The 14,177-nt window shown below is 44.2% G+C and overlaps 1 protein-coding gene across 4 annotated transcripts in view; it reads left to right on the top strand.

Moving 5' to 3' along the window:
- Window positions 1-13,536, top strand: part of Slc12a8 (solute carrier family 12 member 8) — a 152,135-nt gene extending 138,599 nt beyond the window's left edge. For all 4 annotated transcript variants that reach the window (XM_087901331.1, XM_087901329.1, XM_087901332.1 and 1 more), the window contains 3 exons: window positions 317-434; window positions 7,474-7,534; window positions 12,388-13,536. In XM_087901331.1, the coding sequence (XP_087757457.1) occupies window positions 317-434; window positions 7,474-7,534; window positions 12,388-12,550 (342 nt within the window). In that variant the 3' untranslated portion in view covers window positions 12,551-13,536. The remainder of the gene's footprint in view (window positions 1-316; window positions 435-7,473; window positions 7,535-12,387) is intronic.
- Window positions 13,537-14,177: the final 641 nt, after the last annotated feature.

Below are 14,177 nucleotides of genomic sequence, written 5' to 3'. Positions count from 1 at the left end.
CCCTATTCCCAGATGACCTTAGTGCACATTGACAAAAATAAAACAAGCAAAACAAACAAACAAACAAACAAACCCCACATAACTAGCATGCTACCACCGTAAGTAAACTTCATTATTTATTGTAAGTAAACTTGAATTATTCAGACTTTACTTTTAAGTATTTTTATCTACTTTTATTATTTATAAGTAGACTTTAATTATTTATTTAATTATTAAGGTTGTTTCGAGACCTCTGTCTCCTGAGGTCTTGGTCTTGTATTTTGTTTGCCCTGTACAAAGCCATCAGGGGACTTACTCTCCCTATCTGTTTCTGTAGGCTTGTGCATCCCTTCTCATCATGTTTGTGATCCAGTGGGTCTACACCCTGGTTAGCATGGGTGTTGCTGTCCTTATGTATCTCTACATTGGCCAGGCCAGTCCAGGTCTTTACCTTGGTAAGTAGCTAATTCACTGCGCTACCCTTTCCCTTAATTTTTTCTAGTTTTCAATGAAGACTCTTATGTTAAAAGAAATGATATATGCATCATTATAAATGAAATACTCTAGAATTAATTTTAGATTTATGACAACAATGGTGAAAGATTCGAGGCTAAAATAATACGTGGAAATAAAGTTCACCGATGTTGTATGATGCTACACATGTCCTGTGCTGCGAGTTAATGCTATCATAGCATTTGAAGCTAGACTGGGTTTAGTTTAAGATGTATAATGTAAACCCTAAGCTAACCACTAGGTAACAGAGTGAAGAGTTCTAGTCAATAAGTCAACAGAGGTAAAAAATTGAATGGAAAAAAAAACATATTAAGAGATGACTCAGTGGGTAAAGACACTGATGCAAGGCCTGGCAACCTGAGTTTGATCCTCAAGACTCACATAGTAGAAAATAAAACTGACTTCTACAAGTTACCCTTTGGCCTCCACATAGGTACTGTAGCAGGTGTGTGTGTGTGTGTGTGTGTGTGTGTGTGTGTGTGCGCGCACACACATACATGAAAATAATTAAAATAAATAAATATAATTTTAAAAATTAAAAGCACGTCAAAGACAAAAGAGTAAAAATAAGCCTAATGCAGAATATTTATTGATAATAAAAAAGCAAAGACATGACATGAAGTGCATGCCAGCTTATGGGCAGCAAAAGTGGGAAGCCAGCCGAGTTAGACAAAGAACATCAGTGATTTATATATATAAGCATATCTATATTGAATATCACAGTAAATATAGCTAGTTCAAACATCCCCAGTTAAGTGGCAGTTGAATAAAAAGAGTGACCCAACTATATGCTGCCTACAAGAAACTTCTTTTAATTCATACATTTATTTTTGCAGTGCTGATTATCAAACCCAGGGCCCTTGTATACTAGGAAAGTACTTTGCCCTTGGACTACATCCCCAGCTAAAGACATCTATTTTAAATAAATAACACACAAATAGGATAAAACGAAAAAGGGTGTGAGGCTAACGCCAATCAAAAGACAGCTAAAGTGGCTTTATTAACATCAGACAAATATTAAAGTAAAAGCTGTTGCCGGTGATCAAGAGGATCACTTGGTAAAGATGAGGGGGACACTCATGAAGAAAACATAATAAACCTAACGTTCATGCCCTTAAAAGCAGAGTTTTGGAATCTCATAGAATGAAGGAAAAATAGAAAAATTCATAGCCACACAGATTTCAGGATCTGCTCCCCAATAATTGATACATATAGACATGCAGTTAGCAAGGCCACAGAAGACTTGAATAATACTGTCAACAAGCTTGTTCTAATATTCATGGCCCAGTCTCCCCACAAACTGCAGAAATCACACTCTTTTCAGTAACAGGAAACACTCACCAGGATATTACAGGATACAAAGTTTTGATCAGTTGAAGAAAATATTTCTCTGAAAGGGGAAATAATTAGAAATAAATAACAGGAAGATAATGGGAAAATCCCCAAATATCTAGAAGCTAAAAAATTATTAAATGACTACGAACTGTAAGGAAATGCAGAAACCAGCTGAAGTTTCAAAGAAGAAAACAGAACTGAAGTTGCAAAATATTTTAAACCAAATGAAACCAAAAATGCAAAATATCAAAGTTGTAAGTTATAGCTAACAGAAATTCATAGCAACACACGTGTGGATCATCACATAAGAAAGTTCTCAAAGCAGTGACCCCAGACCTCCGCTTTGAACTTAAGAAATTAGAAAACAAGGAAGAAGAAAAAGAGGAGGAGGAGGAAGAGAAAATTAAACCCAAAGTGTGTGTGTGGGGGCAGGACAAGGACACAGTGGGTGTCACAGGAGAAGTCAGTAAGATACAAAACAGGGGAAAGAAAGAGAACACACTGTGTCAGTCACTTCTCTGTGCTGTGGGGAACACCAAGACCATGGCAGCGCCCAGGAGGAAGGGTTGATTTGGCCTGAGGGCCCCAGAGGGTGAGAGTCTATCTTGGCAGGAAGCAGCAGGCAGCAGGCATGGGACTGAGTGCTGAGAACTCACATCTTAAAACCGACAGAGAGCATGGAGAATCGGAGAATCGGAGCAGGGGGTGTGTAGGTGGGGAGGGTGGAGGGGAGGCTTTAAAACCTCGAAGCCTGTTCCTAGGGACACTCCAGCAAGGCCCCATTTCCTAAACTGCCCCAAACAGTGCCACTATCTGGGGACCAAGGGTTCAAACACTTGTTCTTATGAAAGCCATTCTCATTCAAACTCCCACATCAGTGAAACAAAGTCAGTAAAATCAGTAGGCTGCTGGCCAAACCCATCAGGATAAGATAAGACACAAATGGCCAAAGCCAGGAATAAAGAGATTATATCATCGGAGAGCCTGTGTGTGTATGAAGAGGAAAATAGCCGAAAGCACACTGTTGTAATTTCAAAAGCGGCGGGAGAGACAAAGATGCCATGTGACAGAGCTGTGTGGAGGGGTTTTTTATTAGGAGAAAGGGATGGAAAAAGGGGAAAAGGGAGGGAAGGGAAGGGGAGGGGAAAGAAAGGAGAGGGGAGGGGAGGGGAGAGGAAGGGGGGGAGATTGGCCTTTGGGGACAGGAGCAGCAGAAGGAGAGAGGTGGGAGGGGGAGAGACAGAGAGACAGGCAGAGAAGCAGAGTTAGAGAGAGAAAAAGAAAAAGATGGGCAGTGGGCAAGGCCCACCTTTTAAAAGGGAACGTAGTGAATGTGCACAGGAGCTGTTCTTAGTGGCTGATCTTTTTATCAGGAACCCACTCCCTAGATAACTAACCCATTTCCTACATAGCTATTCTACCCTAGGTAGCTAACCCACTCCCAGGATTGAGTGTCACTCCAGTTAAGAGAACAGAGCCACCATGGCTAACCCATTTCAGGATACTGCCTTTAAATGCTTACAGAGATTAAGTTCCCACACATGAACTTTGGGGGACACATTCAAACCATAGCACATAATTTATATTTTCCGCAACAATAAAGCAATTTTAAAGATGTACTAACAGCTGAGTAATACTCCATTGTATAAATGGACCGCATTTTCATTACCTATTCATCGGTTGATGGACATCTAGGATGTCACCATTTCCTGGCTATTGTATATTTGCACAATGCAATATTAGTCATCTATTAAAGATGAAATTATGGAATGTGCAGGTAAATGAATGAAATTGGAGTCATAGTAAGAAAGGTAGCACAGACTAAGAAAGACACATGTGGCATGCTTTCTCTTACATGTGGATGTTAGCTTGGAATCTTTAGATATGTATGACTCATTCGGAATAATCACAGAGGTTAGGAAACTAGTAAGGGACCACTGGGGGTGTGCTTTTAGGAAGCTAGTAAGGGACCACTGGGGCTGTGCTTTTAAGAGAGGGAACATGGAATACAGCAATAGAATGGAGGAAGGGTGAATAATGGGACAGGGAAGATTAAATGGAGTGGGAGGTTCGGGAGGGCAGCGTAGAGCAGGGAGTATGGGGAAGGATTGCTACCACTTTTGGAAAAGCCATTCTTACTACTGTAGAAGCTTCATAAAATATACATATATACATATAAAATAGCTTAGTAGTTTAAAATGAAGTCATCCTGTAACAGGGGACAGTACTCTAACAAGATACCACGGGCTAACAATTAGAAACCTTAGTACCAGAATGGGTTACCTCTTTTTGAATCCTAGCCCATGAGGCCCCATATAGAACCCAAAATGTTACAGGCGATTTCCACTATTCTTGGTTACCCTCTGGAATCTGGCTAGAATCATGGTGCTGGAGGGAGGAGAAAGCAATCATCAGCCCACCCAGCTGTAAACCCTGTGAGCTACTCCTCTTTCTCCTCTTCCTCCTCCTCCTCCTCCTCCTCTTCTTCCTTCTCTCTCTCTATCCCTCTCTCTCTTTTGCACAGGCTCTCATTGTATAGCCCTGACTGACCTGGAATTCACAATACTTAGATAAGACTGGCATATCACAGAGATCCGCCTGCTTCTGCTTCCCGTATTCTGGAATTAAAGGCATGTGCCCCCAATACCCAGCCTGAGAGTCAGTTTTCTGTAGTGGTGCAACCTCTAGCAAGTTAGCCACACTCTCAGGTTGTGCCCACTCCCGAGAGCAGCTGGGCAGCACCCAATGGATTTAAAGAAGAAAATTAGGAGTCTGGTGGGTAGCAAGGTACAGTTGCCTCTGGAAGGGGTTGAGAGGAAAAGTCACAAGTATGATAAACATTCATTGTATACATTTCTCAAATAATTAATAAAATATTATTTTTTAAAAAAAAGATGCATTGGAGGGGGGTCTGGAGAGATGGCCTAGCAGTTCAAAGCGCCTTCTATGCTTGCAGAGACTCAAGCTCCTTTCCCAGGACCCACATGGGGTGGTTCACACCTCCTACGACTCTAGTTCCAGGTCGTTGAGTGTCCTCTTCAGGCCTGAACTCATGTGAACATACCCACACTTATAGACACAGTTCAAAATAAATAGGAATGTTTTTCAAACGATGCATTGGAGACTACGGATGTAACTAAGTGGAGTGCAGGCACAGGATGCCCAAGGCCCTGAGTTTAATCATACACATATTGGGGCCCCTTTCTGGAAAACTCCATGATGCTCCAGTTTGATGCATATCTTCAATTCCAACCCCCAGGAAGCAGAGACAGGTAGATCTCTGTGAGTGCAGGGCCAGCCTGGTCTACAGAGTGAGTTCTAGGCCAGATAGAGATACATAGTAAGACCCTATCTTAAGGAAAAAAGTAATTAATATCAAGTCCTAACTAAATTAGATGGAACAATCTAGACATACTGAAAAAAAGTTCTTCAGAATGACTGTAGTTTGGCATATATATTTATACAGAAATGAACTTTCGATATTTAAAGTGAACACATGTACTAAAAAGAATGTCTTAGGAAGACAGTAATGCTATAAAGAAGTCCTATATCACCTAATTTTAAAGATAGAGTATACTTTAATTAACATAATGATTACATCAGTGATTGCTTTATCTTAGGAAATCTAAATATTTTCTCAGAAATCCAATCACAGGAAAGTATAAAATAAAATTTCAGGCCAGTGTCTATAATTTAGATAATTTAAAATTTAAATGATCACATATAAGTAAGATCAATTAGTAGCTGTTTTATTTAGCATCTTCTTATAGAATGTACATTGGTTACCTGAGCATATTAGGATTCTCCTCTCTGCAATTACATATACTACAGTAGGCCTGTGTCTGCTGCTCCGCTACAGGAGCCCATAGGGTACCAAGACAAGGTTTTAATGTCAGCATCTTGAAATGCTGCTGATTTCCTGACCATGTAGTAAACACAATCTCTAGTTGATTTCAACTATATCTGTTCATGTAACTGAGGAAGGCCTTTTCCGAAATCATGTTTGATGAATTTTCCAAAATCATACATAATTTGAGCTGGGCATAGTGGTGTGTGCCTATAGTCCTAGCACTTGAAATGCCGAGAAAGAAAGACCTTTAAGTTCAAGGCCAGCCTGGACTAGAGTGAACCCCTGTCTTGGGTAGGAGTGGTTATATATAATTTATCATGCCAAGGCTATGGTGGTTTGAAGGAAATGTCCCTCATAGTCTTGGACATCTGAATACATGGTCCCATTTAGTGGTGCTGTTCAGCGAGGTGTAGGAGGTGTAGCCTTGTTGGGGCACGTGTGTCATTAGGTGTGTGCTCTGAGGGTTCAGAAAACACACATGGTTTTAAAGCACATGCTTGTCACAGTGTGGTTTCTTGGCTCCCTGATTGTGATTTAAGATGTGAGTTTTCAGCTTGCTGCTCCGGATGCCCTGCCCACCGCCATGCTTCCCTGCAGTGGTGGTGATGGACTCTAAGCCCCTGAGACCACAAGCCCAAATGAACCCTTCCTGCTGTTAGTTGTCTTGGTTATGCTGTTTTATGGCAGCAACAGAAAAGTAACTAAGACAGATCAGACAAAGGGATTTGGTTTTTTTTTTTTTTTTTAGACAAGGCCTTACTATGTAGCCCATAGAAATATCTGTCTGCCTCTACCTCCCAAGTGCTGGGATTAAAGGTATTTACCACCACAGCAAGCCCAAATAAGGTGTTTTTATTTGTTTGAGATGGGGTCTGCTTTGGTAGCCTGTACTGTCCTGAAATTCAATATAATGTATATTGCATGCATCATATATAATAATATATTACAAAATAATTATTAGATAATATAGTCATATGAATGTTATATATTTATAAATATATAACATGTATAAGATGTATTATATACTATATCAATATTAATATAGTAATGATATATTATTTAAAATATGATTTATAATGTATAATTTTGTGTAACAATATATTGATATTATATTATATATTATACATAAACATATAGTATATTGTGTATAATAAATAAATGCGTGGTAAATAATGTTATATAAATATCTGTTTCACTATACATGTGTATTTAAGGTTGAACTTTATTCTGATTGGTGTGTCATACACAAAGGTTATTTGGCCAGTTCAAAAAACAAAAAAATAAACACCTCACTTCAAACATTTTTATGTTGTTCACTTAACACCTGTTAGAAACTTCCTAAGTGCCAGATCCCATGAGATTATGAGGATGAAAAAGCCACGTTCCCTGGTTTCAGAGTGTGTGGTCCTAGTGGAGGGACTGGACAGCATGCATTCAGCACACACATGTGAATCTAAGAAGAAGTGTCAGACAAATGTGTTTTAACTCCTAAGGCAGGAGCAGCAGGCATCCCTCTACTTTCTTTGCCCTAGGCTCCACCCACTCTCCTCCGAAGGCATTTGGAGTTTAGAAATGAGTTTTCGGAAACTGTACATGAGCAGGAGGCAGGCTGCTGCCAGGCTGTATGACACTGAATGTTCTTTGGATCAAGTGGAGAAGCGTGATAGTTCTATGTATGTATATACATGTGGAAGTTGTGTGTGAGCGTGTTAAGGGGTGTGCAAACTCCCCATGAAGCTAGGGTTCAAATTATCTATGAAAAATTCTCAAAATGTATGGCCATATCTTTCCCACAGGCTCAGCTTCGAACTTCAGCTTCTTCCGATGGATGAAGTCCCTCCTGATGCCCTCCTGCAGGTCTGTGCCCACTGGGGCTGCTGAAAGATTGGATGAGTGTCCCAGTCTTGGGAAGTGCCAGGGGGTCTTGTTCCTTGGGTCTGGATTGTGGTGCAGAACTTTACAATGGAGAAGCTCAGTGAGTCTGACGATTGCTCCTCGCTGTCCTCCTCCACACTCAGCACCCAGCATGTGCTCCTCACTGTGGTTCTCCACACTCAGCACCCAGCACGTGCTCCTTACTGTGGTTCTCCACACTCAGCACCCAGCACATGCTCCTCACTGTCCTCCTCCACACTCAGCACCCAGCATGTGCTCCTCACTGTCGTCCTCCACACTCAGCACCCAGCACGTGCTCCTCACTGTGGTCCTCCACACTCAGCACCCAGCACGTGCTCCTCACTGTGGTCCTCCACACTCAGCACCCAGCACGTGCTCCTCACTGTCCTTCTCCACACTTTCAGCACCCAGCATGTGCTCCTCACTGTCGTCCTCCACACTCAGCACCCAGCACGTGCTCCTCACTGTGGTCCTCCACACTCAGCACCCAGCACGTGCTCCTCACTGTGGTCCTCTACACTCAGCTCCCAGCACGTGCTCCTCACTGTGCCCCACACCTCTCCCCCAGCTCAGCTCGTCAGAACCTCTAGCAGGCTCATGTCCTCTTCCCTTCTTGTCCTCAGTCTTTAGGAGCCAAGCCTTTATCTGGAGTCTGGGTGACAGGTCACCAGAGCTGATCTGTCAGAGCGGAGCAAGTTTATAGTCTAAGTCACATTCCTACCAATATTTAATCATGCCCAAGATCAAAGCCTAAGGAAATGTGAAACTGGATCTCATGTTTGTCATCTCGGGTCAAAGGTAGCTGGTGTCATTGTACTCGTGACAGTCACTCTATAAGCCAAGCATGGACATGGATGAGAGTTTGCATATGCGCATATGGTCACACACAAACACACATACACCCCACCACATTCATGCACGCATCTCACACACACACACACACAAACACCACACACATGCACATAGGCATAACACACACATATATACCACACACACCACACACACACATAACATACACACAAATACCACACATACACACATATACCACACACACCACACACGCGTACACACACACACACACGCACACACATAACATACACCACACACATGCACATACATAACACACACACACACACACACACACACACACACACACACACACATGGAGCTTTATCCTAAAGAGAATATTTCCTGCTGCCCCTTCCCTCTGGCTCCTTCCCACCCTAGTTGGAAGCCCAAACTTCCTTATCCTTTAAGGCCTTAGGATACTGGGAACTACTTCCGCCTTCTCTCCCCTTTCAATATCAGTGAGGAGCCAAAGCTGCAGGCCAGGCAAGTCCAAGCAGAAGGCAGCCTGGGGCTTATTTGGTTTCATCTGGATGGTTTGATTTTGAAACTCTAGATGTGTGGTTTGTGTTTGTACAAATATCTGCACTTTCCACGCCCAGACATTGCTAATGAAGATTAGGACCCGTTCCCATTGATTCCAGATGTAAACATAGAATCCTTTTTTTTCTTTGTGTTTTCCTCTTAGGATTTTTTTATGTGGTAAAACACACATAACATAAAATGTATCACCGTAATCATCTGTAAGTGCAGAGTCATGGTATTAAATACAGTCGTTGTCATATAGCCATCGTCACCACTCATCCTGAACACTGAACCATCACTCTGCATTCCCTGGCATCCATTTTTCTTTAAATTATATGCATTGGAAAGGGGGTATAAGCACATGAGGGTAGGTGCCTTGGGAGGCCCGAGTTACTCGATTCCTCTAGAGTTGGAGTTGCAGGCATTTGTAAGCTGCCCGAGTTGATTGCTGGGAACAAAACTCGGGTCCTCTGTGAGAGCAGAGCTTCCTTTTCAGCGCTGACTGTCTCTCCAGCCCCTACCCATTCATCCTTTCTGGTACAGCTCTCTGAAAATACTGCCACTCTGTTCAAGTTGACACAGATGTGAGAATTTGGTGCTATAGCTTTGGGCAACAAAGAAAAAGGTGTAGGGGGTGGAAACAAAGGGAGGAGTCAGAGAGATTCGAGGGCCCATGGGAGTAGAATGAGAACTCTCTCTCGGCTGCTGTGTTTGCTGACTGTTATATGTCCTCCTTGGAGCTGTGGGAAATGTGGGGTGACTGTGCCTTTCTTCCTGTCTGAGGCCCGAGGCTGGGTGGCTTAGGTCACAGCACACCTACACAGATCTCTTTCCCCCCTCACCTAGTTCTGAGAGAAAGGAAATTAAGTGGAAAGAGGTTTGGTATAGAAGCTGCACACAAAATTTCAAACTTCAAGTATGCAGGTGGGGATATTTGGTGTAATCTGATTTACAAGAATATAGTCAGTCACTTCTGGCTTGAAAGCCTAAAAAATGGCCACAGGGTTTACCAGGGTTCCTTCAGCTGTGTTCTGAATTCCTGGGACGTCACCTCCAAGGTCGCTGGTTGGAACAGAAGTTAGTCTACGCGGCTCCACGCTCAGTGCACAGCCCTGGACTAGTGAGTAGGTTGTGGGGGCTTGGCCGAGCTCGCTGGCCTCACCGCAGTTCCTAGGCGTGTTGTGATGACTTAGAAGAGAGAAGGGCCAAGAAGTAGCTTAAAAATAGAAACTGGTAGCCCTGCTTTCTGCTCTGTCGTTTTGACTTTTTCTAAAACATCCTTCAAAACCAAGGGCAAGGCACTGTTAAGTATGCTTGGGATTTGCTGTGTTCTGTTCTTTACTATACCGGTACCTCACGGTTACTCGGTGAGGTGAACCCTCACCTATAGAAGCTTCCTTCCCGGAAGCCCTAGCAGCTGTCCGGATGAGGGTCTGCAAGCAATCCTAGGAAGCTGCTTTCCCTGAGTCCAGAAAAATGCTTCTGACTTTGACCTACTCAAAAAAAAAATTAGCAAAACATTTATGATTTTCTAGTGTGGCATTTTGGCCACTTCTGTTTTGCAGATTTCACCCTTACAGGAGCAAATTTAGTTTTCACAAATTCTTAACCTAACAGATGGCTGTAACGCCAGGTTCACGTGATGGACACTCCCAGAGTCAGCAGCACTGCTGCTGCTGAAGTTCTACAGTCTCGTGTCCTTGGACCTCCATCTTTTTACATCGCTCTTTGTATCTTGCTTTACACCCTGATTTGAGTACTTGAGCGCTACTCTGAGTAAATAGCTGATTCTTTTGGGGGAAAGATTTTCAGAGGAAACCTGTACCTCTGGGAGAACTCAACGCCCTAACAGGCTATGGACCATGTGGAAGGGTCATGGAGGGGTAGGAAAACGGAGGCATCCTGAGGCCGCTATCTGGCGAGGGACAGGGCTAAGAGCAGCAGCAGTACCTTCTTCAGCCTCTGATACCGTCCTCCGGACAGGCCTGGAGCATGATCTTCACTAGTGTATCTGCCTGGACTCAGCTGGTGCCAGTAGACGCCAAATCTGGGCTTCTCTTTGTCTTTGCCTCTTTGGTACCCAAAGCCTGGCACTTTACCTCTGCCGCTTGCTGATCAGCCTTGATGGCCTAGAAACCACTCCTCACTCAACTTCCTTCCTTCCTTCCTTCCTTCCTTCCTTCCTTCCTTCCTTCCTTCCTTCCTTCCTTCCTTCTCTTCTTTATCTCTCTTCCTTTCTTTTTTCCTTCTTTTCTTTCTTCTCTTCTTTCCTTCTTTTTTCCTTCCTTCCTTCCTTTCTTATAGAATATCTTTCATTTATCCTTTGCTAATCTCATACATGTAAGCCGTGCATCTTGATCATATGCACCAAGACCCCCAGGCACCTGCAGCCCATCCCCCTTCCCATTTCATGTCCTCTCCTTTTTTGTCATGACACCGAGTTCAATAAGTGCTGCCTACTGGAATGTCCATTGAGCTTGCAGACCATGTGAGTAATCCCAGCTGCACTGAGCTCAGAGGTGCAGTGGCCGTGTCCAAAGGACAGCATCTCATGGGACCCTCCCTCTGGCTCCTTCATCCTGCCCTCTTCCTTACATTCTCTCAGCCTTGGTGACAAGGATTGGCACAGATGTCTCCCTTAGGGCTTACTGCTCAACAGGCATTTACTCTCAGCGCTTTGAGCAGCAGTGAGTCTGTGTGTTACCTGATGCGCACTACGGAGAGAAGCTTCTCTGGCTAAGGTTGAGGGCAGCACTAATCCGTGTCTATAAGCAATAAACTTAGAAAGCAGTTCGACATGTCCTTTAGCAAAACAACAGTAATAGGTTCCTCCCAGGATCCTGTAACCTTCTAAGTCATGTCTTCCGATCAGGTTTATGGTACCAAGCCTTAATTCTTTTCTGCGGAGAGGACCTCAAGTCCAATCCAAAGGCAGTTGGCTACCTCCATGGTCTCCCTGCCACGACTGCAGCCACGGCATGTCTTGCCTAGAAAGGTGGCGCTGTAGTATGCAGAGCTGGCTGTAGGGATACCGTGGCTACCTTTCCTCCCCAGCAGCCAGTGTAACATCTCAACTCACTTTCTAATGAATCAAAGCAGTTTCTCGTTCCGCTCTTCTCGTCTGACAAGGGAACAAAGGGAAGTGGCAGAGCTCTCACCACCCTGTCTGTGGTGCGGGCATCTCTTATTAGAAAGTATCGATTGATGCTGATCCGCGTAATGTCCCAGTTAATGCCACTCTCTTCCCTTCCCTTGGTCCCGTGTCTCCTACTTTGAGTTCACAGGCTGCTATAGTTCTCAACAGTTACGTTTTAAACATCTGCACACATGCTGAACGTTAGGACAGCTGGCACTTGCCCAGTGTCCCTCTCCAGGGAAGACTGGCTTGTGGTGTTCATCTCTGCTGCTTCTTCCCTTCCCCCATCCTTTGTCTCTCCTTGAAGGAGCCTGAGGTCCGCCCGGGAGCAGATCATTTTGGCTCCATCCCTGGCCAAGGTCGACATGGAAATGACTCAGCTTACCCAGGAGAACACAGACTTTGCCGCCCGAGATCGATACCACCATTCCTCCCTCGTGAGCCGGGAACAGCTGATGCCGCCCTATTAGAACCTTGTTGGGCTCTTCCGTTCTAGAAGCTGCCCTGGAGATGGAGGACCAAAATCTCAGAACCTTTGGAAACTGCTTCTACCAATGAGAAACCCTAAGACTGGTCTCACCACAGCCTTGGACACCAGAAGTCACATTCTGGTCTGAAGCAGCATGTCTGAACAGATACTGGGTGTGGCCATGGATTCTATGTGTACCCAACCTGAGCAGCCCGCAGACCACCAGGATGATCAGGTGACCTTAAAACAATCAGATGTGGAGAACCAAAACCAGATTCCTTACTGTAAGGACCACAATAAACATTTATTTTATTTTTTAAAAGTATATACTATACTCACATGGTTCCAAGTCACAAAGTATAATTACATGCAGGGTAAAGGTCTCCTTCTCTTCCTTGGTCCTCATCTACTTGGTTCCCGTCCCCGCCACAGAGGTAACCATTTCTCATACCTGCGGCGGCCATGTTTTTACAGATAGGAAAGGGGGTTCTTATACCTTCTCATCCACCAGTGCAGCTCTGTCTACACAGTCTCTGCAGCATCTTGCCTTCTCCCTTACGATGCCATGAAAGCATTTCCACGATGGTGCTCGCAGTTTCCTCATTATGTCTCAGTGCCTGCAGGTGCCATAATTTATTTAATCAGTCTCACGATCATTTTGATTCATTCTGATTTTTGTGCTATTACAGACACTTCTGCGGTGAGTCGTTATGTTTGTGTGCATACCAGCAGATAAGTTCTCAGAACGGGGATGCAGGATCAGTGCGAATGTGCATTTGTAAGCTGTTACCGTTTGGAGAAGTGCTTTTTAGTTAAAGAGTCAAGTAAACTGGCTGGGCATGGTAGTCACCTGGAATCCCAGGACTCAAGAGATGGAGACAGGAAGAATAAAAGCTTGAAACCAGTCTGGGCTGTACGGCAAGGCCCTTTATCAATGAGGGTGAGGGGGAAAAAGAAAATAAATGACTGTGAATTGCCTAACCGTGACTAGTGTTGTCAAAAGCATGTGTAGTCCCCGGCTCCCTGACACCTTTGCAACTGTTCTGTGACACGGATAGCGTGAAGAACTGAGCTGGGCCTGACACTCATCATTAGCATCCAGCATGGGTGGCCAGGATGGAGGGCCAGGCTTCCAGGTAAGTTCAGCCCCCTGGCCCAGGCTCCAGCCCACCGCTGAGCATGGAGGGATGGACTGCTGGACCACTTTAGACTCTTCTCCTGAGATGCTGTGCTCACCTTGCCTGCGGCATGGGCCTCACATCTTCAACAAGTGCCACCCACGATTCCGCGCTGGACAGACTGTGAAGACATTTTATAAAACACCTGTATCTTAGGTGGGAAAGCTTAGAGTAGCTGAGGGCTGAGAAGGGCATGAGGGGTCAGCTAGAGCTTAGAACCTTCTCTTCTGGAAGACCAGATCTCATTCGTGACATCTGGAAACAAAACCCAGCTTTGCCTAGAGAACAAGGGTCCAAGCACCTTTAGACACTTTTAAAGAACGCAGACTTGGGGTTGGAGTAAACACGGGAATAGCAGAACCACAAAAAGAGCCAGCAAGATGGCCCAGGAGAGGCACTTGTTGACCAGCCTGACCACCCAAGGCTAGTCCCAGAATCCACAGGGTAGAA

Source organism: Myodes glareolus, chromosome 2, assembly GCF_982192425.1.
Source record: "Myodes glareolus chromosome 2, mMyoGla1.1, whole genome shotgun sequence".
Classification (NCBI taxonomy): Eukaryota; Metazoa; Chordata; class Mammalia; order Rodentia; family Cricetidae; genus Myodes; species Myodes glareolus.
The sequence above is the reverse complement of the archived record's forward strand: the minus strand, read 5'-3'. Positions and strand labels throughout refer to the sequence as shown.